Genomic DNA, 26892 nt, shown 5'->3' with positions numbered 1-26892 from the left:
GCAGCTGTTTGTTTTGTCAGGACAGCAGAGTTGTCCTTTGTTCGTTTTATCAGGACAGCAGAATTGTCTTTTAAAGTTTTGAAATTACTAATGAGGAGCTTTCCTTCCCTACTTGCGCCAGCATTTATCTGCTCACCCTCCATCCAATCAAAGTTTTCTCGAGCCCATCTCCTCCCCACCTTTGTTGTGTGACACCCCAAATTCACTTCCACAAAGCCTTTTCCCTTTTACCTGGTGCCCTCATGTGGTATGTGTGGGAACGGCAAGATCGAGCTCCTCCACAGAAAGTACATTCCCTTTTCTCCATTTCTGAGATAGGGCAGCCCAGAACCAGAATGAGAGCATTCACCTCTCTTAAACCCTTTGGGCTCTGAAGGGCCCATTCATTATTATTATTATGATGATGATTTATTAACTTTAATCCTGCTTTTCTCCCACGGATGGGACTCAAATAAAAATACAACGACATAATACACAAAACCATCAACACGCCCACCTAACACATAAACAATAAATCCACACATTACGTAAAACAAAAGTTACATAAATATAAATAAGCATCAAAATAATCACATATCATTATCATTAAAATCCCTATGTCTCAGGCCATTGAGGTTGTCCTAACAAGTTAAAACATTAACTTGTGAAAACATTAACTCGGGCATTTAGTTCAGAAGTAGCCGTGTCTCACCTGCAACAGTAAGTCGTCCTCTATAGACAGCTCTTCAAGTTTAAGTGCAGTGAGAGTAATTTCAAGCCCTTTGATATGATCGATCCCATTGGAAGTGAGTGTCTGAAGCCCAGAAAGGTATTCTTGGAAGCTGGCAAAAACTGGAGGCTAAAAGGAGTAACACAGAGAAGCGTGGTTAGAGGAAGGAAAGATGATCTGCACAGCTTTCCAAAATGCGGGTGTTCTTCCACATGACCTCTGAGATCTTTGGCAGGGTCAACTATAGTTTGGCGTCCTGCTTCCCCAAATGAGAAGCTTTTTGGGAGGCACAGGCCTGAGGCAGGAAGGCAGGAGTTCTCTTCTGCCACTGTCCCACAGAAAGCACACATCTCCTTCCAAAGTGACCTCAATTTAAGCAACAAGTAAATGGAAGGGGGGAGTCACCTGCCCCTTGCCTACCATTGTGATGTTGCTCTCTTTTTTCTTCTTCTTCTTCTTCTGCAGGCTTGACCGGCAGGGCCGGAGAATGGTGTCCGAATAACCACAGACCCACAGGACAATGGAAACGGTCTACAAAGAGGAGGAGAGGGCCCAAGGCCTTTAGGAAGGCTGCTGCCGGAGTCTGTGGCTGGCAAGTGAACAAGGTCCTGCCTCTCCCACTCACCTCCACAAAGAAGACAAGATTTTCTAGAATATTTGGATGCGTTTTGACGCTGTTCTCCCTCACTTCCAAGAGATCGCCTTTGCATTTATTGAACTGATCTTGAAACAGAGAGGGAGAAAGACAAAGGGTGGCTGATCAAAATGGAGGTCATATATATAAGGCAAGATACTGTCGGTCTTTCCCGTAGCTGCCCTCTCAATATCTGCACAACCCCAAGAAGTACAGAAGAAGATGATAATAAAAATATTTTTATTTATTACCCACCTCTCCTTTCAGCTTGAGGCGGGGCACAAGATAATCAAGTACATCCATAAAAGCATATATTAAAACATGCTTAAAATATACCAGACACAACAGGCAATTAAAGTAACTCTTTATGAACTGCCACTGCCTTTCAGAAATATTTACTCACTTATCATCTCCTAAGTTTACAAACTTCTTTTGAAAGAAGGAAATATTAGTTTGTTGTTCCTGATTTACCTGTTAGTTGTTCTAATAATGATGTCAAGCTATTTCCTATTCTCTCTTGAATTGCTGTTGAATCTTCTGAAAATAAAAAGTTAAACATTCCAATGACAATAAAATACTAAAAGCATTAGGGAAAGTAAGAACAACATGCCCAGGTAAGCAACAAGGGCAACAAACAGAAAAGCTTGCTAAATCATCTCAGAATGTCCTATTAAAACAGCACAAAGGTTGGTAACCGAAAATATGTGCAGAAAGAGGATATTATTGCCATGTGTGACAGGAACATTGTGTGAGATCAGCGCAGTGTCTAAACAGCCAATGTCTTCCAAGTACCACAGAAGCCTTGCCACCCACCTGGCCCTCTCGCTCCAGAAATGCCAAAGACTCACCTAAACCGTTGGTATCAAGGTCATGAATTTCACTAACAAGATTAAACAAGCTGGTCTGGCACTGGCAGCTCCCACTGCTGAAGTAACGGGCCATTCGAGAAGGAGGAGGACCAAGGACTGGATACTGGGCAAAAAGCAAAAGTAGAGGGAGAATTACTTCACTCCTGGAGAAGGCAAAGGAGCAGGAGCAGTCATAATAATAATCATAACAATACATTTTTTAATTTATTATTTACAGTATTTATATTCTGCCCTTCTCTCCCCGCAGGGGACTCAGGGCGGATTACAATGTACATATACATGGCAAACATTCAATGCCATAGACACACAACATATATAGACAGGGTATTCTGGCCACCAGGGGAGCTGTCACTTCATCATCCATTTGTGACATTGATGAAGTACTTCCTCATTCTTTGCATGTTTGCTGGAGATTTTTATGGCGTCATAAATGAATTAAATTAGCCTCCCGCATACGCAGTACCTAAATTTCCTACTTGACAGATGCAACTGTCTTTCAGGCTTCAAAGGTCGACAGCAAGCTACACAAATTGGTTGGAAGCTCACACCGACTCGGGCTGGCTTTGAACTCATTACCTTTCGGTCAGTAGTGATCTTAATGAGGCTGACTTCCAGCCAGCTGCGCCACAGTCCCGGTGTTATTTGTTACCCGCCTCCCCTAACAACTCAAGGAGGGGTACAACTAAGTCAAAATGTATGAAGATAAAATACTGTATATACTCGAGTATAAGCCAACCCAAATACAAGCCGAGGCACCTATTTTATCACAAAACACTGGGAAAATGTATTTACTCGAGTATAAGCAGAGGGTGGGAAATGCAGCAGCTGATAAATTTCAAAATAAAAATAGATACCAATAAAATTGCATTAATTGAGGCATCAGTAGGTTAAATGTTTTTGAATGTTTACATAAAACTATAATTTAAGATAAGACTGTCCAACTGATTAAACCATTATTCTAACCTTCTTTAATGTAAATGTGCTTATGTATGCTTCCAATAATAATAAAGAGTAAAATAATATATGTAATAAAAATAATAATAGAGTAAAATAATGGAAATGTAGTAATAACAGTAATAACAGAGTAAACTAATAAATGCAACAACAACAACAACAATAATCGCCCGATGGGTGCCACCTTGTCGTGGTGGGGGGCTTAACTGCTCCAAGGATGCTAAGAGCTGTGCTGGCGGTAGTGTAACTACCAGCAGGTCCAACCAAGCCAGAGAGGTCTCAGCTGAGGAGTGGAACCAAGAGCACCTAACCCATTAGCACTATGGAGAAGCAAACCAAAATGAAGTCTATACTGTCTCGGTCGACGCTCAGGATAAAAAAGACCGCAGTGGATGCTCATATCCTCATCATATCCTCAGCTGTTGCAAGAAAATCGCACAGACGGACTACAAACAGAGGCACAACTCTGTGGCCCAAATGATTTACTGGAACTTATGTCACAAGTACCACCTATCAGCAGTAAAGAATTGGTGGGATCATAAACCTGCAAAGGTACTGTGGGACTTCTGAATCCAGACTGACAAAGCTTTGGAACACAATACACCAGACATCACTAGATTAGATCGGCAACCTCCCTCCTGGCATTCAGGAAAAAACTGAAGACCTGGGTTTGGGACCAAGCCTTTGGACACGCTGGCAGCTAAATTAAGGATCTGACGACAGACAAGGACAAATGGAATGGAATGGATATATGGACTCTGAACCTGAGCATGAGATTGTCTTAATATTTTATTATGCACTGATGTTTTCATTCTAACTGTTGAATTGCTTTTTTGTATTTTGTATTACTGTCAATTGTTTTAGGCATTTAATTGTTGCCTCCTCTGTAAGCCACCCTGAGTCCCCCCCCCCCCCCGGGGTGAGAAGGGCGGGGCATAAGTAAATGAAATAAATAAATAAATAAATCACGATTGTGAAAAAGAAAAAAGTTTGGATTATTGCTGTCGCCATACCGGGTGACAGTCGCATTGGGGAAAAACAACAGGAAAAACTCAAGCCATTATCAAGACCTCAAAATCAAACTGCATAGGCTCTGGCATAACCCAGTATAGGTGGTCCCAGTGGTCATTGGTGTACTGGGTGCTGTGCCAAAAGATCTCAGCCGGCATTTGGAAACAATAAACATTGACAAAATCACGATTTGTCAACTACAAAAGGCCACCTTACTTGGATCTGTGCGCATCATTCAAAAATACATCACACAGTCCTAGATGCTTTGGAAGTGTTCGACTTGTAATTTTGTGATACGAAATCCAGCATATAGATCTCGTTTGCTGTGACATACTGTGTTATTGCAGCATAGTAATAGTAATAGTAATAGTAATAATAATAATAATAATAATAGGGCTTTTAAAAGGGCTGAATTACTTGGCTTATACTTGAGTATATACGGTACATATAATAAAATACATAGGTCAAATCACACTAATATAAAAAACAGACACCAAACACAGGGTACAAAAATCAACACAAAGCAGCAACAGAATGCCGATTCAAAGCTCATGATTCAGAGCTGACTGCATCGGCCTGCCGGAAAAGATGGGTCTTTAAATCCATTTTAAATTCCGACAGCTGATTTAACTGTCGGATCTCTTCCGGCAAGTCCTTCCAGTCTTTTTAAGGTAGCTGGTGTAATTGGGATTTCCTTTGAGCAACAGTGGCCAGTTTTGTTTTGCTGTGAAGGCCATCCTGCAAGTAACCTGAACCCAACCCATGGAGGGCTTTAAGAGTCAGAAGCAACACTTTATAGTATACTTCGCCCAGAAGCTCGCTGGCAGCCAATGGAGTGGCTTTAGTATAGAGGTGATGTGCTCATATCTGGAAGTTTCTATAACTAGTCTGGCTGCTGTGTTTTGAACCAATTGGAGAATTCCTGAACTTGATACAAAGGGAGCCCAATGTGCAGCACATTGCAGAAGTCCATCCTTGAGGTTAGGTCCTCTGACCTAAAGCTGGTACCAAAGATGGTAGGAAGCCCTCCTAAACATTGTATCTCTCTGTACTGACATTTGGAGAGATGGATCCTATCGATGAACCCAGTCCTTCAGGGGGAGTGTTACCCCATCCAGAACTGGTTGACACTCCTACACCCTTGATGGCAAGCCCTTCGGTCTTGTCTGGATTCAGTTTCAATTCGTTTTTCGTCATCCAGCCCATTACCTCCTTTCGTTCAGAAGAGGTATGCTATCCTTAGGTGAAGCCGTTTTTGAAGACATGGAGAAATATATTTGGGTGTCATAAACGTACTGATAGCCAATACTCAAGAAGACAGGAGCAGAATTCAAAACGATCTTGACAGATTAGAGAGAAGATTGGCCAAAACTAGCTAAATGAAGTTCAACAGGGATAAATGCAAGATACTCCACGTAGGCAGTAAAATGAAATGCAAAGATACAGAATGGGGAACAATGTTTGGCTCAACAGCAGTACGTATGAAAAAGATCTTGGAGTCCTTGTAGACAGGAAGGTGAACACGAGCCAACAATGTCATGCTGCGGCTAAAAAGGCCAATGGGATTTTGGCCTGCATCAATAGGAGTTGAGTGTCTAGATCCAGGGAAATCATGCTATCCCTCTATTCTGCCTTGGTCAGACCACACCTGGAATCACACTATGTCCAATTCTGGGCACCACAATTGAAGGGAGATGTTGACTCTAAGCTGGAATATGTCCAAAGGGCGACTAAAATGATCAAGAGTCTGGAGAACAAGCCCTATGAGGAATGGCTTCAAGAGCTGGGCATGTTTAGCCTGCAGAAGAGAAGGCTGAGAGGGGACACGATGAGAGCCATAGATCAAGATGTGAGGGGAAGTCCTAGGGAGGTGAGAGTAGGCTTGTTTTCAGCTGTCCTGGAGACTAGGATACGGAACAATGGCTACAGGAAGGAAAGGAGGTTCCACCTAAACATGAGGAAGAACTTCCTAACTGTGTGAGAGAACTGTTCAGCAGTGGAACTCTCTACCCTGGAGTGTGGTGGAGGCTCCTTCTTTGGAGGCTTTGAAACAGAGGCTGGATGGCCATCTGTCAGGGGTGTTTTGCATATGATTTCCTTGCTTCTTGGCAGAATGGGGTTGGACTGGATGGCCCACAAGGTCTCTTCCAACTCTGTGACTCTATGATTCTAAGATTCATTGGTTCTCCAGTGATTAACAGCACACATGTTCCCATACAATAAAATCCAAACTCTGTATCTCAACTCCTTGCCCGACATTGCTGTAAAAAGCTGTTTTTCAAAAGCTGCAAAGGCCTTCCTTGAGTCATACCTGGATCTTCTGCTCCAGAAAGCGTTTCCCCGAATTCACGGCAGCGTCCAGTTGCTGCAGCAGAGCCCGGATGGTGTCAATTTTGGAGGAGACACCGTTCTCTGTGTTCCTCTCTGAGTTCCGTGGCTGAGCTTTGTGGCTAAGTGCCGGCAGGCCACTGATCAACCGCAGCGTCAGGGACCGGATCCGCAACCAGATGGTCTCCTCCTCCAAGGAAAGCCTCCGGTTGTCTTCAGAAATGCACCTGGGAAGGGACATGTGTGTGAGCCCACAATGGGAAGCACTAAAACACTGCCTGTTCACATGCTCCCAAAACCAAGCCCAAAGGGAGGAACTGACCTGTCTTTTGGATCCCAATTAAACAAGACAGTGAGGTCTCGGTTATCTTGCAGATCATTCCAGGGAATGTCGTCGTCTTCGGGACTGAGGCTCATGGACTTTATACTTTCTTCTAAACTGGTTGATCTATGTGGGGGGCAAGACAGAAGGACAACATCATATGCTGAAGTCTGGTGCTGGTCATCGACCATAATAAACAAATGTATATCGTATGCTGAAGAAATGTCAAATGAGACAATGTAACTGAAAACCCTAGAGTCAATTGTTCACTGTTACAAGAATGCACTCATCTTTCCCAACCCATCTGAAATGATGTAAGTGGGAAATGGGGAAAGGATGCCCCTCTGTGCAAACAATCCAAGTTGTGCCAGAAATTACATCCTGCAACCTGAGTCAATTATATAAAGAAGCTGATGTTAGAATACTATGTAGAAAGACAGAAGGCAACTAGTTTAACTACATTTGGGTCTCTCCTGGGAGGCATCCCTATACACTCTGAAGCCACAGCATCTCACTTTATCCCCTTTGAGGCTACCCAGCCCCCTAAAAAGCATTCCTAACATTAAAGGGACCCCTGCAGACTTACATATTTGCTTCAAGTAACAGGTCCAGCAACATCCGTTCGGTGCGGACTTGTGCAAAATGAAGCGAGGAGTTCAGTCGGTTCCTGAAAGCAATGAACTCCGGGATCTTTTCAAATGCACCATATTTATAGGCTTGGATAATGTATTCTGAGGTCTAGGAAGGAAAGACACGACATTCTCAATATGGATTAACATACACGCTTAGAAGATTTTGTACAGAATCAAGAACAATGCTCACTATCCACATTCCTTGTGAGTGAGAACTTTGGGAATGCAGAAGCACTCAGTGTCAAAATTGCTCACAATACAAGATGGCATTCTATTTTGGAGTATTTTCTTCAAGTAATTTTTGAATATTTTTTCCAAGTAATTTTTATTTAAAAGTTTTCAAGTATTTTCTATGCCATTGTTTCAATGCCATTTTTTTCAAGTGAAATATTCTGAGTAATTTTTTCAAGTAGTTTTTCCAAGCATTTTTCCCAAGTAATGTATTGTTAGGCTTACAGTCGATCTTAAGACCAATGAGACTTACATGAGTAAGGGAATGATAGAAAGGGAATGGCTTTATGCGTTACACGTAACACTAATAAATTCCTAAGGGATTGTGTGTTTTCTGGGGAGGAGAAATTAGAAAAGAAACATGAGGCCCTTTTGCCACTTACATCTTTCTGGTTGGAGTGGAAAAACCTGAGTGCAAAGTTGCAGGACTGCGACGCGGCAGCATAGTGACCAAAGGCTGCAGCATAGCGGGTCAGCAAGTAACTTCAAGGAAAAGAGAAAAATATTACAAACAATGAGAGAAGGGCTTTCCAAACACCTGGAGAACCAAAGGTCCAAAAGCATTCTGAAAAATGTTGGCTATGATAGCACTCGCTGTAAAAAGCGGGGCTCTGAATGGAGCCACCAGAGACCTTCATGGCCTGACTACCCACCCAATTGTGTCATGCTGAATGTGCTTTGCATCCAGGCTGGAGTAGAGCTCCACAACTGGCTCAAAGGCCCCGAGAATGCAGTAGATTCGGATGAGCAGCAGCTTGAACTGAGCGTTGGAGGGACTGTGGGTCAGACCTTCCTCCAGCAACGCCAAGCACCGCCAGGAAGCTGCCTCTTCACCTGGAGAAAGAACGTGATGCCAAATCAGCCTTGAGGTCCAGAAAGAACATTGCCGAATCAGCCTTGATATCCAAGGTGAGAGAAAGAAGCAGCCCCCTGTTTCCCAGTGTGGCAGTTCCCCCCATGAATTGTGCTGGGAGAGAGGATATATATAAATATCGTATTTCATTCTATGATAGCCACCATGATCATGCAATGAAAATAAATTTGCTTCTGATTCTTCAAGTTCTGCTTTTTAAATAAATAAATAAATAAATGGCCTTACTTAAATAATAATAATAATAATAATAATAATAATACTTTATTTCTGGACCGCCCTCTCTCCCCAGAGGGACTCAGAGTGGTTTACATACATAAACAAAAGCAAAGATTCAATGCCATAACTAAATCACACAATATGAAAAGATGAGAAATAAACATTAACAGACTTATTACAATAAGAGAATTCAGATTAAAATAATAAGAAATACAAATGCTAAGGAAAACATAATTACTGTATATACTTGAGTATAAGTTTTTCAGCACTTTTTTAGGCTGAAATTTAGGTGCCTTGACTTATATTCAGGTAAGCTTATACTTGAGTATATACAGTACATTTTTTCTTTTACTCTATTATTATAATTATATTTTAAATTTTACTCTATTATTATTGTTATTACATTTACATTCTTTTACTCTATTATTGTTATTATTACATTTATTAGTTTACTCTATTACTGTTATTACATTTATTAGTTTACTCTATTATTATTGGAAGGATATGGATGCACATTTACACTGAAGAAGGTTAGAATAATGATTTAATCTAAAATTACAGTTTTATGTAAATATTCAAAAATATTTAACCGTACTGATGCCTCAAATTAATGTAATTTTACTGTTATCTATTTTTATTTTTACTTTTGAAATTTACCGGTAGCTACTGCATTTCCCATCCTTGGCCTATACTAGAGTTAATAACTTTTCCCAGTTTTTTGCGGTAAAATTAGGTGCCTTGGCTTATCTTTGGGTTGGTTTATACTTGAGTATATAAGGTATACCAATAAAATGTAATTGCACAGAAGCATATAACCTAAACAATTAAAACAATCAAACTGCAAAGGTGCCAAGCATCAGTTGTAAATAGACCTTAGCAGCCATAAAGTGCTAGTTGTGCTAGTCTTCCTCCTGTCCATACACCAGCGGTTCTCAACCTGTCGCCTGGCCATTTCAGAGGGGTCGCAATGTTGCCTTCTTTGGTCCCGCCTCCTGGAATAGCAGCCGGGCCCCGGGGCCACCCTCTTATCGCCCCCTTCGAGGCCTCAAAAAGCGGCGAGAGGAGCATGGGGCAGGAGGAGCATCCAGACTTGCCCTCGCCCTTTTCCTCTGGGCTCTTCCTCCTCCTCCTCTCTGTCTGGGGACTTCCAAACGGAGAGGAGGAAGGGGAAGACCCTGGAGGAGGAGGAGGGCAGGCTCGCTGCTTCTGCAGCCCTGTGTCACCCTCTTCTCGCCCCTTTTGAGGCCTCCGCTGCTGGTGGAAGCCTCGAAAGCAGTGAGAGGAGCGTGGGGAAGGAGGAGCAGCCAGTCTTGCCCTCGCCCTTTTCCTCTGGGCTCTTCCTCCTCTCCGTTTGGGGACTTCCAAACGGAGAGAAGTAGGGGGAAGACCCTGGAGGAGAAGGAGGGCAGGCTTGCTGCTTCTGCTGTCCCAGCTCCCTGTATTTAGGGGTCACGGCTTTAGAAAGGTTGAGAACCACTGCCACACACTAAGGTACATAGATGTGTTTTCAGAAGTTTATTGAAGGAGAGTGGAGGCCATTTTTATTTCTTTAGGATGGGAGTTCCAGAGGTGGGGGCCCATTTATCATTCCCACCAACCGCACTTGGGATGGGGGGAGGGGGTGGGACCGAGAGCAGGGCCTTCTTCACTGACTGAAGTGCGTGAGGTGGTCTATATAGGGAGATACAGTTAGACAAATAGCCTGGACCTGAGCCTTTAGGACTTTATCTGAAAGAGGAGGAAGTGGAGGAATGATACAGCCTCCAACAATCACTAGTTTGGGTACCCGGCAATCAGTTTCTGTTTGTTTTTTTTTAAACTGCCTAGCCAAGGAGGAAGGAAGATCCCCTTTTCTCCTTTCTCCAAAGGCAAGGCAGTTTACAAAATCTGAAATAGTTTTTAAACTGCCTTGCCTTCAGAAAAGGAAGGAAGGAAAGGAAGGATGGAGGTAGAGAGAATCAGCCTCAAACAGTTCTGCAACTATTATGAGAGGAAAACAAAAATACCAATTTTGCCACCCAAAAAATGGGGGTGCGACTATTACATGGTGGCAACCAACATACAGTGAAAGGGCCGGGCTGGTAGCACAACTGGTTAAACAGCTGCAACAAATGACTGCCGACCGAAAGGTGGCACGTTTGAAACCCGAGTCGGGGTTGAGCGCCCAACTGTTAATAACTGTTCAAAAAAAAAAAAAAAGCTGTTCAAAAAATGCCCAGCTCACTGTCGACCTAAGCAGTTCGAAAACAGCTGTGAGTAGAGGAATTAGGGACCGCGGGGAGGCTAATTTATGACACCATAAAAATGCTGGAGAGCAAGGAGGAAATACTGCGATCAAAAAGGCTCGACGTCCTAGTGGATGAAGCGACAGCTCCCCCTGTGGCCGAATTGAGCAACTTCAAGAAGAACTGCTGAATGGCCTCTATCTATCTGTATGTCTTGTATGTCAAAAATGGCATTGAATGTTTGCCATGTATATGTACATTGTGATCTGCCCTGAGTCCCCTTTGGGGTGAGAAGGGCGGAATATAAATACTGCAAATAAATAAATACTGTAAATTTCCGAACAAGTAAAGGATTCTAACCTTACTAGAGAGAAAAACCTGATGCACTTCCTCTGCACCATTCATCATTTTATACACCTATCACACCTCCTAACTTGCCATCCCCCCCTTCTAAACTAAATGTCCCTGAACACTGTAACTTTTCATCAAGGGTGACTCCAAACCCTTTCTCATTTTGTCTGCTCTGTTCTGAGCTTGATTCCCACTGGGACTTCCAAGGACGTACCTGCCTCGAGCCAGATGTCAAGGAGTAAATGGACAGCAAGGAGACAATAGTAGTCGGAAAACTGCAACTCTGTCTTCAAACAGGATTTGCCTGTGGAAAAACAAAGGCAGGTCAGGTAACTTAGAAGATTCCAGCTCTTAGACATGAGCGATGAGTTAGCTTCATAAAATTACAGTCTCATGGATTATTGGCGTATTTGCTCAGTCAGGCTTTATTAAATAGAACGTAACCCTGTTATTTTTTAATACTGTCATTTCAGTGTCCATTTCTTATTTTGAGTAGAACTAGACTGTTTGGTCAATGCAGAAAGCCATTCCTGGCAGGAGAAGTGGACTGCAGCCCTTGAAATCTTGCATTATAAGAAATGCAGTAGCCCCTGAAGTGCCACCAAGACACTCTGCAGTTTTTCTCCACTGTAACAGACTAACATGGCCATTTTACTTGTTACAAGTACAATATAAAAGAAAATAAGCTATACACATAATAAAAGTAAAAATATCTATGTATGTGGGTGAAATGTCCACTTACAGACAGGCTCCCACTTCCACAAACAGCTATAGTTCTCAATACTCAGGAGACACCAGTGGCCCTCCCTCCAATGACATTGCAGGTTATAGTGAGCGCTATGAACACATCCAAGAGTCCTGCCAATGTCCTCCACAAACACCATACTGCCCACCACCCAGGTGAAGGCTTTCATATGGGGACAATTTCATGCTAGATTTCATGTGTTTCCTCCACTACAGGCATCCCAATGTTCCTTTCTCTCTCCATTGGTGTGGAACTTGTATGACTCCACCCACCGCCTCCCCCTTAACCCTTTCCTATTCTTTTCTATGGCACACAGCAAACAGAGGAATTCATCAGCAACTGAACATACTAGAGAGGTTTGGGGAGAATTCACCATGATTTATAGGAGTTGCAGGTACTGGGATACATAGTTCACCTGCAATCTAAGACCACTCTGAACCCCACCAATGATGGACCTGGAACTAACTTGGCACACAGAACCACCATGGCCAACAAAACATACTGGAGGTCTTTGGAGGGATTTAGAGGAGTTGTAGTTCACCGATATCCAGAGCGCACTGTAAACCCAAACAATGATGGATCTGGACCTCACTTGACCTGCATGCCCGATATGCCCAAATTTGAATACTGGAGGGTTTTGAGGGGAATTGGCGTGGACATTTTGGAATTGTAGGCACTGAGATTTATAGTTAACCTGCAATCAATGAGACCTCTGAACTCCACCAAAGACAGAATTGGATCAAACTTGACAGAGAGCCCCCAAGACCAGCAAAGAATACTGGAGGTCTATGGGGAAAATTGACCTTGATTTGGGGGAGTTGTAGTTCACCTACATCCAGAGAGCACTGTGAACCCAAACACTGATGGATCTGGCACACAGGCCTGATCCATCAGTGTTTGGGTTCACAGTGCTCTCTGGATGTAGGTGAACTACAACCAGGCCTGATATGCACACAGGGCTGATATGCCAAAATTTGTTTACTAGAGGAGTTTGGGGTTAGGGTTAGAGTTCCTTTCTGACATTCCTTTCTGGAAGTTGTAGTTCACTCACAACCACAGAAACTGTGTACTCCACCGATGATGGACCTGGATGAAACTTGGCACACAGAAACCCCATGACTAACTCAACCTACTGGAGGGGTTTGAAGGGACTGGGCCACCATAGTGGGAGTTGTAGTTTATCCTACAGCCATAGAGCACACTAAACCACACCGATGATACATCTAGAGCACAAACTTCCCCGACATAACAAACTTTAAGTACTGATGGAGTTTCTCATGGTTAACCTGGCATGATGTGAATTGTAGTTCACCTACAACCTTATGCATTTTTTTCCATAATTCTATGCAGAATAAGTCTCTCCAGAACTTTGTAGAGGTGGCACAGCAGGGAGATTGGTCTGTAGCTTTTTGGATCATTACGGTCTTTGCCTGACTTCAAGATGGCAATGACTCTTGCTTTCCTCCAGATTTTGGGGATCTGACAGGATGCAGTGCAATTGTTCATCAGCTCCAGTAGCCAGCACTTTGCTTTTGGCCAAAGTTCTTGATTTGTTCCATCCGTAGATCATCCAAGCCAGCTGCTTTGCCATTCTTACATTTATTGAGAGCCATGTCCAATTCAGTAGATGTAAAGGGTTCATGAAGATTGTTGTTCTCAATCTCTTGTTGTCTGGCTATTGGTTTCTTTCCTACTTTGGTGGCAAGGTTGGGTTTCCCGTTCTTCAAGAGTTGGTGTGCTATCTGATCTGCCTTTATGTTGGCATGGGTATTAGTTTGTGAGGGGTCATTGCTCAGCCATCTTAGCAACCTCCACGCCTTCTGGCTGCCCCTGCCCATGTCGACCTCTGTGATCAGCTTGATCCACTGTTCTTTCTTGGCTTCAGAAATGGAGGACATGATGTTCTGCGCTGCCTGAAGAGTCTGCTCACTAAATGGGTCTTTGTTGTGGAGCCTGTAATAGTTTTCCAACAAGGCAGCTGTTTCAGGAGTAATGCCCTGAAGGTAGTTGGTTCTGCAGCCTCTTGGTATCAAGGCCCGTGTCTGATTCCACAGCAAGCTGGCTTCAGGAAAGGAAAAAGCTGCACATCGCAAGTGTTGAACCTGACTCAGCACATAGAAGATGGCTTTGAAAAGCAGCAGATCACAGGAGCTGTCTTCATAGACCTATCAGCGGCTTATGATACTGTGAACCACCGCCTCCTCCTGAGAAAAATGTATAATATCACAAAGGACGACCACCTCACCCGCCTCAAAGGAAACCTGCTACAAAACAGGAGCTTTTTTGTTGAGTTCCAGGGCCAGAGAAGCAGATGGCGGAAACAGAAGAACGGCCTGCCTCAGGGGAGCGTGCTCGCTCCATCCATGTTCAACATCTACACAAATGACCAGCCACTGCCAGAAGGGACAGAGAGCTTCATCTATGCTGATGATCATGCCATTACCGCTCAAGCAGGGAGCTTTGAGATGGTTGAACAGAAGCTCTCCGAAGCTCTAGGCGCTCTAACTGCCTATTACAGGGAAAACCAACTGATCCCTAATCCATCTAAAACACAGACATGTGCCTTTAACCTTAAGAACAGACAAGCATCCCGAGCTCTGAGGATTACCTGGGAAGGAATCCAACTGGAGCATTGCAGCGCACCCAAATACCTGGGAGTCACTCTGGACCGTTCTCTGACCTACAAGAAGCACTGCCTGAACATCAAACAAAAAGTGGGTGCTAGAAACAATATCATACGAAAGCTGACTGGCACAACCTGGGGATCACAACCAGATACAGTGAAGACATCTGCCCTTGCGCTATGCTACTCTGCTGCTGAGTACGCATGCCCAGTGTGGAACACATCCCACCACACTAAAACAGTGGATGTGGCTCTTAATGAGACATGCCGCATTATCACAGGGTGTCTGTGCCCTACACCACTGGAGAAATTACACTGCTTAGCCAGTATTGCACCACCTGACATCCGCCGGGAAGTTGCAGCCAATCGTGAAAGGACCAAGGCAGAGACATCTCCAGCTCATCCCTTGTTTGGGTATCAGCCAGCACATCAACGACTTAAATCAAGAAATAGTTTTCTCAGATCTACAGAGACACTCGCTGGAACACCTCAGCAAGCGAGAGTTCAAAAGTGGCAGGCTCAAACCCAGCACCTCAATCCGTGGGTGATACCAGATGAGAGACTCCCCCCTGGGCACACAGAAGACTGGGCGACTTGGAAGGCGCTGAACAGACTGCGCTCTGGCACCATGAGATGCAGAGCCAATCTTAAGAAATGGGGCTACAAAGTTGAATCCATGACATGCGAGTGTGGGGAAGAGCAAACCACTGATCACCTGCTGCAATGCAACCTGAGTCCTGCCACATGCACGATGGAGGACCTTCTTGAGGCAACACCAGAGGCACTCCAAGTGGCCAGGTACTGGTCAAAGGACATTTAATCAGCTACCAAGTTTGCAAAATTCGTGGGGTTTTTTTAATCTGTTTGTTTGTTTTGTTCTGTTAGAAATGTAATACAATGTTCTGGTTGCGGATGACACGATAAATAAAAACCTTATGCATTTTGTACAATTAAAAATGACTTTTTCAAATAACCCGGGCAATACTGGGTACCCAAGCTAGTGATTATATATATAATAATCCACTGAAGGAGTCTGATGAGGTGAGACTGCATCTCTGAAGTTGAGCATAAGAAGAGTCCTACTCGATCAGATCAAAGTGATGAACTATCCATTGGCAGGTGGATAGGTAGACAAGGCAGTACAAGCCTTGTCAAAGGCAAATGGAAGACAATCCAATTTCTTACCAAAATCCAGTCCGTGTCGATACCGCAGCATCAAGTCACGGACAGCAGCCAGCTTATGTGGCTTGTCCATCGCATGGTAAAGGCCAAGCAACCTGGTCAACTGCACGACACACAAGTGTTGCTGCAGCGCTCTAGTGCTCGCTGGGAACGCAAGCGGACCTTCGGTCGGTGGAGACAAGGGGATGATGCCCAACAACTGGTTGATGAACTGCAGAAAAATGAATAGAAACATGAGGTTTATTAAGAGCCTCCTGGTCCCCGTGCCACTTTCATGTGACCCATCCAGGAACAATTTTACATGGATTCAACCCATTCCTGCCTTGGATATTTATTTACAGTATTCAAGGAATAATAAATCTGCTTTTCCTTACACTTAGGCGCATAATTGAAGGGCCACAAACAGGCACAAGACTCTGGATGAGGGATTTCAGAAGGAGGACATCATCATAATCATATAATAATAAAAAATTATATTGTGTTGTTGAAGGCTTTCATGGCCAGAATTACTGGGTTGTTGTCAGTTTTCTGGGCTGTCTGGCTATGTTCCAGAAGCATTCTCTCCACATCTATGGCAGGCATCCTCAGAGGTTGTGAGGTTTGTTGGAAACACAGCAAGTGGAGTTTATATATCTGTGGAATGTCCAAAGTGCGAGAAAGAACTCTTGTCTGCTGGAGGCAAGTGTGAATGTTGCAATTGGCTACCTTGATTAGCATTGAATAGCCTTGCAGCTTCAATACCTGGCTGCTTACTGCCTGGGGGAAACCTTTGTTGGGAGGTGTTTGCTGGTCCTGATTTTTGCTGTCTGGAATTCCCCTAATTTTTTAAATTTTGTTCTTTATTTATTGTGCTGATTTTTCAGTTTTTAAAATACTGGTAGCCAGATTTTGTCTCCACGGTTTCCTCCTTTCTGTTGAAATTGTCCACATGTTTGAACATAGCATATTATTTGATAACACAGAAAAGCTGGATCCCTCTAACAACCACCACGTCAGACTATCAGACTACACAGAGAAGCCATTGAAATCCACAATCATGTGGACATATATAGAAACCCCACTTGCCTAGTTTCCAACAGACATCACAACACCTGAGGATGCCTGCCATAGATGTGGGTGAAACATCAGGAGAGAATGCTTCTGGAACATGGCTATACAGCCTGGAAAACTCACAGCAACCCAATAATTATATTTCTTACAGGCCTCTCCTCAATGTGGGGCACAACATAGTTCAAAAATTCATAAAACTTTATGTCCAATACATAGATTAAAATGTATTTTGATGAAAAACACGTATTAGAATAACAGGACATGAGCTTAAAATTCATAGTTAAAAATTGACATGAAGGGGAAATGCCACACCTTTCACCAGTGACCCCGGATGGTCATTGCCAGCAATACTGCCAGCTCTACTTTATGCAAAACAGTCACTTCTATCCTAATATTTATTCAGAGAACAACAAGAAAGTCACAATTGCTTGAATGCAGTGACGTCTCCAAACCGCTTTGAAATAGCATTTGCTGGATTACTCCCAATTGTCCAGTGACCTTTGGCAACAGCCAGCCAAAGAAGGGAAATAGTCAAACAAAAAAACCCTCATGTCAACAGCAGCGATACCATAGTCCTCAGCAATTTTGTTTAGAGTCCCTGACAAGACTAGGGAAGCTTTTCATTTAACCATCTAACCACAGGGGCTTAGGTGAACAATGGGGGCTGCACTGAGATTCTCCACAGCTGAAATCACCCTGCAAAACCATCCCTGCCAATGCAGAGACTCCTTTGCAGTGAACAGGAAGATAGGAGCCCTGTGATGCCCCTAAGCCTCCACTCTTTCATGTTGTTGCAAAAAAGAGGGTGTAACCTGTTTTGCATCTTCCCATGATGGGAACAAATGGAGTAAGCACACTTGAAAGAGAGATAAACCTCCACCTGAAAGGGTTCAAATGATTGCAGGGCTGACCTTTGTATACTGGGTTGGAGGGAGGAGGTCGACAAACACCTTGATATCAGTAAAGCAGCAGGGCTTGTCCCCAAAACGCTTGAAATATTGGAACATTAATTCTTCTGGATCACCTACACAAATAATAGACAAGCAAGCGAAAATGCCACTTACACAAGTGAAGGAAAACATCATCTCTTTATCTCAATGGCTGAACTATATATCAGGAAATTGATTGTTAAACCGAAATCAGTTCAACGCAGTCCATGACATAAACAGGAAAAGAGAGGATTTGATGTGTTGTTAAAGGCTTTCATGGCCGGAATCACTGGGTGGCTGTGAGTTTTCTGGGCTGTCTGGCAATGTTCCAGAAGCATTCTCTCCTGAGGTTTCGCCCACATCTATGGCAAGCATCCTCAGAGGTTATGAGGTCTATTGGAAACTAGGTAAGTGGGATTTATATATCTGTGAAATAATGTCCAGGGTGGGAGAAAGAACTCTTATATGTTTGAGGCAAGTGTGTATGTTGCAATTGGCCACCCTGATTAACACTGAATGGCCTTGCAACTTCAAAGCCTGGCTGATTCCTGCCTGGTGGAAACCTTTATTGGAAAGGAGAAAACAATGGAAATGAACAAAATTTGACTCCCAGTATTTTAAAAAAACTCCAAAACCAGGACAGTAAAGAAAGAGCAACACTCAAAAAACAGAGGAATTCCAGACAGGAAACAATCAGGGCCAACTAACACCTCCCAACAAAGGATTCCCCTGGGCAGGAAGCAGCTAGGCTTTGAAGCTGCAAGGCTGTTCAATGCTAATCAAGATAACTAATTGCAACACTCACACTTGCCTCCAGCAGACAAGTTATTTCTCCCACCCTGAACATTATTCCACAGATATATAAAGCTCACTTGCCTAGTTTCTAATAGACCTCTCAACCTCTGAGGATGTCTGCTATAGATGTGGGCAAAACGTCAGGAGAGAATGCTTCTGGAACATGGCCAGACAGCCTGGAAAACTCACAGCAACAAAGAGCATCAGATGCCTGGGAGCCACACTCCCAATTTACTCCCAGAGGGAGACATTCAATATAGAAAAAACGTCATGCCAAATAATTAAAAAAATGGGCAGTGCGCATCCATTGGGTTTCATTCTTGAATTTAGCCTCAATTTATTCCAAATTATTCACTGCCAATGACTTTTCGGGTGAATTTTTATTCCACATAATATCCAAAGAAACCTCAAGAGGTTTATCACAATTATGATTGGCTTGAAGAACTACTATTTCCAAAGAGTATAACAACTTGCAAGGGACTTCTACATCTATCACTCAAACATCCGTTCCAGTTTCCTTTCTCAGAAAATGAAATCGGTTTTCTTTGCTTTATGGCAGGCATGGGCAAACGTTGGCCCTCCAGGTGTTTTGGACTTCAACTCCTACAATTCCTAACAGCCGGTAGGCTGACTGGGATTTCTGGGAGTTGAAGTCCAAAACACCTGGTGGGCCGAAGTTTGCTCATGCCTGCTTTATGGTCTCTCAGAAAGACGGTGTTTCCTTGAACAAAATGTGCATTGATATACAACAAAAAACAAACACTGTTATCTGGTAAATGAACACAACAGTTTAAGTTTAAGATCCACTGGGGAGGGTCTGCTCTCAGTCCCACCAGCCTCGCAAATGCGTCTGGTGGGGACGAGGGAAAGGGTCATCTCGGTGGTGACCCCCCGCTTGTGGAACTCGCTCCCCAGCGAGATAAGATCGGTGTCCTCCCTTCCTTTCCTTTAGGAAAAAACTGAAATTGTAGTTTTGGAACCAGGCCTTTGTCTAGCAGGCATAACGGCACTTTGGACATTGAAATGGACCATATGATTGTTATAATAATGGAAATGGTTATATGATTGTATAACTAATGTTATTGTTTTTAATCTATTGTGTGTTTATGGTTTTATACTGTTGTTATATTGTGATATTTGCGGCATCGAATTGTTGCCAGTGTTAGCCACTCTAAGTCCCCCCCTCAGAGGTTGAGAAGGACAGGGTAGAAATGTTGTAAATAAATAATAAATAAATAAACAGATCTGTGACTTGGCTTTTCTGGGAGTTTAACATCACTTTACAAAGAATTATCAGGAGTTATACTTGCAACTGTTAGACACACTGTACATAAAAAATGGAAGACAGATACACTTTACTTCATAATGACTGAGGATTGATCTACTTGGTTTGCGATACAACTTGAAGTGGTGCATCTGATAAATGTGCTGGTTTCTATAGCATAAGAAACTAAACGTTCCCTGCAATGCACCAATTCAAGCGACTTTACGATGCTAGTCAAGGCATCCAAATGCTTACCGTCCACCCACCAGTTATTGTTCCATGCCAAGGATGAAAATGGAGGATAAGCACCGTCTTCCCAAAGCACGGGAGGATTTCTGCAATTCTTAAACCAAATTTGCATCAGCTCCTGCAATCCCAGGATGAAGCATTGGCTTTGCTTTCGCACACTCTTCCCTTGCGGACCCATCAAGCACCTTCCTAGCTGCCCTTACCCAATCTGTGCTCTTCGCTGCAGCCTCGGTGCCGCAAGCGCCGGATCAGCTCTAGCTGGGCCAGGTAAGGTCCCCGGAGCGGGCGGACACTGTTGGCTTCATGGATTATCCTCTGCTCTACAAAAGCCACGGCCTGCTCTGTGCTGTGATGTACTTCGCCTTCCAGAGAGCTACAGACAAGAGAGAGCATCTAAGTCCCAGCATGTCCTGGATGTCCATCTCTATCAAGAGCCAGCACAATCTGTTGCTAATTCTAGTCGCTAGCCATTGTTTTCAATCTCTGGTCATCTGAATACTTTGGACTTCATTCTCAGCATCCTCTGCCAGCAGACACAATGGTCAAGATTTCCGGTAAATGGAAGGTTGCTTACCTGTAACCGTAGTTTCCCTAGTGGTATGCTGTGAATCCGCACTAATGGTAACCTTCTGCGCATGCGCAACATAGCTCGGAAATCTTCAGTTAAAATTTTGAAAAGGACGGCGGTTGGCCCCGCGCACACTCCCCATGATGCTATAAATAGCCCGCGGAAGGCTAACCGCCTCAGTTCTCTTCGGCCGCAAAAGCTGCTCAAAGAGGAGGCATGACAAACTGCGGGGAGGATGGGCGGGGCCGTGCGGATTCACAGCATACCACTAGGGAAACTACGGTTACAGGTAAGCAACCTTCCATTTTCCCTGCGTGGCTATGCTGTGAATGCGCACTAATGGTAATAGACTAGCAAGCTACTCACCGTGGCTGGTGGGTGTCATGCCACCGCAGAAAAAAGCACAGCTCGACCAAAAGAAGCATCCTTTTTCGATGTCAAGTCTAGCTTGTAATGTGTCACAAATGTCATTGGCGTTGACCACGTGGCTGCACGACAGATAGCTTCTAATGGCACACCCTTCATAAAAGCCGTAGACGTGGATTGTGCTCTTGTTGAATGGCCTCTGATTCCAAGCGGGAGTTCCCGTCCCGACTTCTGATATGCTAACTTGATAACTGACACCAGCCAAGCCGATAGTCGTTGCGAGGATACGGGGAGACCCAAAGTGTCTTGGCGATATTTAATAAACAGCCTAGGTGTTTTTCTTATGTCTTTAGTCCGATCAAGATAAAAAGCAATGGCTCTACGTACATCTAACAAATGGAGCTTCCGCTCCAGTGGGGAGGAAGGCTCTTGGAAGAAAGCTGGTAACACAAGTTCCTGGGACATATGGAAGTTAGATGTTACCTTGGGCAAGAACGAGATGTCCGTGCGCAGCACCACCTTGTCTTTATGGAGACGGAGATAAGGCGGGTCCACTCTGAGAGCGCACAGCTCGCTCACCCGTCTGGCCGACGTGATCGCCACCAAAAAGGAAACTTTCCATGTCAAGTGCGACAGTTGACACGTAGCCATCGGTTCATATGGAGGACCCTGGAGAGATTCCAACACTAATTCCAGACACCACGACGGGGCGACAGGGTTAACCACTGGCCTCATATTCCCCATCCCTTTTAGGAAAAGCTTAATGTAGTAGTCTGTAAAAAGAGATGGTAGGCCCTGCTTCCTTCTGTACCACGACACTGCGGCCAAGTAGCACTTTACTGATGACAGTGTATACCCTGAGTCCATTAAAGACCCAAGAAATTCTAGCACCTCTGTTATTGGCGCCGTAACGGGATCTTTCCCTCTTGATTCTACAAATTCCCTGAAGCGCTTCACTTTGTATGCGTATGAGCGCTTAGTTGATGGTTTTTGAGCCGCATCCAACACTTCCTTTACTTTTTCAGACAGTCCATTGGTTATCCCTGGAGCAGTATCCTCCACGCCGTCAACTTCAAGGTGTGGACATCGGGATAGAGCACTTTGCCCCTCTGTGTTGTTAGAAGGTCCGTTCTGGCCGGCAGACGCTTGAATACACCCTGCGACATCTCCAAAAGTGCCGCGAACCATGGTTGCCGAGGCCACCATGGCGCAATTAGAATGCAGTTGCTCCTGTCCTGTCGCAGCTTCGTGATTACCTTGAGCAACAGGGGGAACGGGGGAAAAGCATACAGATAGTCCTCTGTCCATCCCATAATAAAGGCGTCCCCCAGACAACCCTGATCGTAGTCGGGTCGCTTGCGTGCACAATACTTGTGACACTTCTTGTTCTCCTGGGACGCGAAGAGATCTATGCTCGGTGTCCCCCATGCATTGAAGAGAAGATTCAATTCGTCCTGATTGAGGGACCATTCGTGGACTGACAGAGGAGACCTGCTGAGCCCATCCGCCAGTACATTTTCTTTCCCTGGCAGGTGAACTGCCACTAAGTGTATGTTCCTGGACACACACCACTCCCAAATTTGAATTGTTTGGTCTATCAGCTCTCTTGACCTGGTACCCCCTTGTTTGTTTATATAAAACATTGTGGTAGTGTTGTCTGTCACCACCTGCACCACCTGACCTAGCAGAGCATGTTCGAAAGACTTTAGGGCCTTCTCCACTGCCATAAGCTCCAGCACATTGATGTGTAACAGTGCTTCCTCGGGAGACCATACGCCCTGGGCGGTGAGTCCCTCGAAATGCGCCCCCCAACCATGCAAGGAGGAATCGGTGGTGATGACCCTTGATGATTCGGGGATTTGGAAGGGGTGGCCTGCCATTACGTTGGCAGGATCTGACCACCACTCGAGGGATTGCTTGATCACCGAAGGCATTTTCAATTTTGTATGGGGCTTGTCTATTCCAGACTTGTGGGCACTCAAAAACCATGTCTGCAGTGGCCTCAGACGAAGCCTGGCATACGGGGTTACGGCAGTCATCGAGGCCATGTGGCCAAGCAGCACTTGCACTTTCTTTACTGACACTCGGGTCCCCCGTATGACTTGACCTATCAGGGACTGCAATGACGCAAAGCGATCTTCTGGCAGAAAAGCACGTTGACGCACTGAATCCAACACTGCACCGATGAACTGGATTCTGCGACTCGGCAGCAAGTGCGATTTCTCTGCGTTGACAACCAACCCTAGGGACTGGAGGAGAGAAAGTGTCGTTTTGATGTGAATTCTCAGTTCCTCGCTAGTATTTCCCACCAAGAGCCAATCATCTATGTATGGGTAAATAGTCACGCCTCGAGTTCGAAGGTAAGCTGCAATGACCGCCATACACTTCGTAAAAACCCTAGGGGCCGTCGTCAGTCCAAAAGGGAGGACGTTAAAACAGAAAGCCCGCTCGCCTACCATGAAGGAGAGGTATTTCCTGTGGTGTTCCGCTATAGATATGTGGAAATAAGCATCCCTTAAATCAATGGTGGCGAACCAGGCATTTTTATTGAGCAGAGGAAGGATTAACGACAAAGACACCATTCTAAACTTCTGCGAAAAAATATACTTATTAACTTCCCTCAAATCCAGAATGGGGCGAAGGCCACCTCCCTTTTTCTTAATTAAGAAGTAATTTGAGAAAAAACAATCAGCCAAAACTCCAGGATCGAGAGGAGATATAGCCCGCTTATCTAAGAGTTTATTAACTTCCTCCAACAAGGGAGGTGACTCTGGGGTAGACTTCACATTGCCCAACGGGGGCAAGGATACAAATTCCATAGCATAACCAACACTAATAACTTGCAGAACCCACTTATCGGTAGTAATAGAACTCCAAACATGCCTAAACGGCCTTAACCTGTCAAAAAATACCACCTTTTGATTTGAGGATGTAGCAACTGATACATCTGCCCCACACAGCAATGTTTGCCTCAGGGTCCCAGATACATCGGGAACATCAAAGACGACGCTTTTGGTTCCCGCCGGACCTTGCCTTAGTGTTATATGGTTGATATCTCGCCCTTGCATTATAATTTTGCCTTCTATTAGGCTGAAATTTTGTATTAGAATTCTTAAATCCCGAATTATTAACATATCCAGCAAAATAACTTTTACGGTAGGTATTCGCTGGTTGATGCCAGCGTTGCCTTTGCTGGTAACTAGGCTGCCATGGATATTCATACTTGGCCGCCTGCATAACCTCTCTAGAATGCTTGATCTTTTCATCTGTGGTGGGATCAAATAGGCCTTCCTCAGTCATTGGGAGGTCCTCGGCCAAAGATCGGCTGTCCTCAGATAAAGAGGAAGCTCGAAGCCAAGCATGACGTCGGATAGCGGTAGCCGTGGCTAGCAGTTTACCGGCGGATTCCGCCATATGCTTCCCAATATCCTTTTGAAACTTAGAGAGGGGTATAGCCTCGTTGAGGAATGCCCTAGGATATCGTCTCTCCTCTAATGGTAGCTTTTCAATGAATGGTGCCAACTTTTTCCATAGAAAACTTTGGTAACCACTAAGGTAAGTTACATAATGAGCAATTCTAGTGAATAACCCAGCCGATACGTGGACCTTTTTCCCTAACGAATCTATCTTCCTGCCCTCCTTATCAGGGGGAGAGACCGAATATTTTTTTGGCTTTTTGGATTTAGCTGCCTCTGCAACCACGGTGTTAGGAGCAGAAGGACGGGCTATCCACTTTGCTGTGGATAAATCAACCTTATAGAGAATGTCTACCCTTCTAGGGATGGCAGGAACGATAGAAGGGGACATATCAGGAATTTTAGTCAACTTCAATAAATATGGCAATGTTGGGAGAATAGCAGACGATGGATTGTCCTGCTCCTCCGATGGAAACATTGGGTCTTCAACTGTTGATGATGTCTTTGGGATTGCAATGTCCAGGGCAGTTATCATCCTCCCAATCAATTGCATAAACTTATTATAGTCATCTGATCGACCTGCCGACAACTCCATGTCCTTTTCATCCTTAGGCATCTCATCCACCTCCTCAGAGGCATCTGTATCAATAGCATTGTCTCCATCCAAATTAGCACAACGGTGACGTTGCATCAGGTTCACATCCAAGGGCAGAGCGCCCGAAAGTGGGTGCCCCATGTCTCCTCTCACAGGCTGGAGGCGATGATCCGCTGCCTTGTCCCTTTTATCTCGCATTGGCTGCCTGTTAGTTTTATTTACTAGAGGAGATGGAAGGTTGTCGTCTCCGTAGAAAACAATCTCCCCATTGGGAGTCACTTTATAAAGCCCTGCTTGTGGGGGGGGGGTATTCATCCATCTTCCTTCTTCCCCCATAATAAGAGGATCTCGAAGATGCCACTGAAAAGGCTCTTTCCAGTCTTGCTCTCCGACGTTTCCTCACTGAGCAGGAGGAATCCGAACATGATGAATCAGAGCCACTTGAGCCCGATCTATCCCCTCGCGCCGCTCTTATCTTCCGCGTGCGCGAAGGTGCACGCGACCGGCGCCGAGCCTGCTCAATAGGGGCATTCCCTGCTGCAGCCGATGTCGACGGCTCAGCTGGGCAAGCCCCGCGTTGCTCCTCCTCCGCTTCGCCCGATAGGGATGGAGGAGGGGCCGGTGCCGAGAGCATCGGCATCGGGGGCGTGGTTTCACTCCTCTGAGCCGCCTCCCGCGCACGCGCGAGGCGTGGCTTCGCCGATGCCGACTCCCCATCCCTCTGAATGGCACGCTCGTGGCGTGGCTGAGCTGGCGGAGGCTCTGGCCTGGCTTCCGCCGCGACTGGAGAGGGCTCCTCTCCCTTCTCCACCAGCTGAGCGAGCCAAGCCGCTCCATCAGAGAGACCAGGCTTCTTTTTTACAGAAAGGACGGGCGCTTTCAGTTTCTCGACGTTCTTAGTTTTTTTGGACTTCTTCAGAGTCTTCAGTGGTAAGTTTTGATCTGACTGCGCACGGTCGCCATTATGGCGATCCTCGGTTGGAGGAAGGAGAGCACGGTCATATAACGCTGCCTTTAATTTAATCTCCCTATTCTTCCGTGTCTGAGGGGTAAAAGACTGGCAAATGACGCAGCTCTGAGTCAAATGCCCCTCACCCAGACACGCGATACATAAATCATGGGCATCATTGTCTGGAAAGTTTGAAGGGCAAGCACTGCAACGCTTGAATCCCTTCGTTTGAGACATTTTGAAATAAATTTCCAGACTCTAGCCTCAGTACTATTCAATTCAAAACCGAGCTGTTAGCGTTTTAGCGCGGATGAAGAGAACTGAGGCGGTTAGCCTTCCGCGGGCTATTTATAGCATCATGGGGAGTGTGCGCGGGGCCAACCGCCGTCCTTTTCAAAATTTTAACTGAAGATTTCCGAGCTATGTTGCGCATGCGCAGAAGGTTACCATTAGTGCGCATTCACAGCATAGCCACGCAGGGAAACTGAAGATCTAAATAGTCAGGGAAGGGTGCAAAGGTTGAGAACCACTGTTCTAACTCATGCTTCAAAGCCAAGGAGTCTGCACTGTAAACACCAACAGAATGACTGCCCTAAAGCCTTGGGAGAGACCTAGGGCCATAATTTCAGACCGACCACTGCTAGTGCACCACTCAATTCAGCCTCTGGCACTTTCCTGTTCCCCAAGATAGTCCTGATTCCAAGTCCTCCCCCTCTCACACTGTATCTCAGCAAAGGACTCTTTCACCATTTCCACACTAACACAACAATATTGATTATTATTATTTTATTATTTGTATTTCTAT

At 44.8% G+C, this 26892-nt stretch overlaps 1 protein-coding gene across 2 annotated transcripts in view; it reads right to left on the bottom strand.

Annotated features, from left to right (window-relative positions):
- Window positions 1–26892, bottom strand: part of NAA25 (N-alpha-acetyltransferase 25, NatB auxiliary subunit) — a 54925-nt gene that overhangs the window by 6170 nt on the left and 21863 nt on the right. For both annotated transcript variants that reach the window (XM_060786069.2, XM_060786070.2), the window contains 14 exons: window positions 20397–20566; window positions 17868–17980; window positions 15910–16117; window positions 11571–11660; window positions 8344–8524; window positions 8074–8173; window positions 7414–7565; window positions 6828–6953; window positions 6489–6732; window positions 2192–2315; window positions 1815–1880; window positions 1335–1432; window positions 1130–1240; window positions 692–838 (listed from right to left, as the gene is read on the bottom strand). In XM_060786069.2, coding sequence (XP_060642052.2) covers window positions 692–838; window positions 1130–1240; window positions 1335–1432; window positions 1815–1880; window positions 2192–2315; window positions 6489–6732; window positions 6828–6953; window positions 7414–7565; window positions 8074–8173; window positions 8344–8524; window positions 11571–11660; window positions 15910–16117; window positions 17868–17980; window positions 20397–20566 — 1930 coding nt within the window. The remainder of the gene's footprint in view (window positions 1–691; window positions 839–1129; window positions 1241–1334; window positions 1433–1814; window positions 1881–2191; window positions 2316–6488; window positions 6733–6827; window positions 6954–7413; window positions 7566–8073; window positions 8174–8343; window positions 8525–11570; window positions 11661–15909; window positions 16118–17867; window positions 17981–20396; window positions 20567–26892) is intronic.

The sequence above is a fragment of the Anolis sagrei genome, chromosome X (genome assembly GCF_037176765.1).
Source record: "Anolis sagrei isolate rAnoSag1 chromosome X, rAnoSag1.mat, whole genome shotgun sequence".
NCBI lineage: Eukaryota > Metazoa > Chordata > Lepidosauria > Squamata > Dactyloidae > Anolis > Anolis sagrei.
This window is presented reverse-complemented; position numbering and strand designations above follow the sequence as displayed.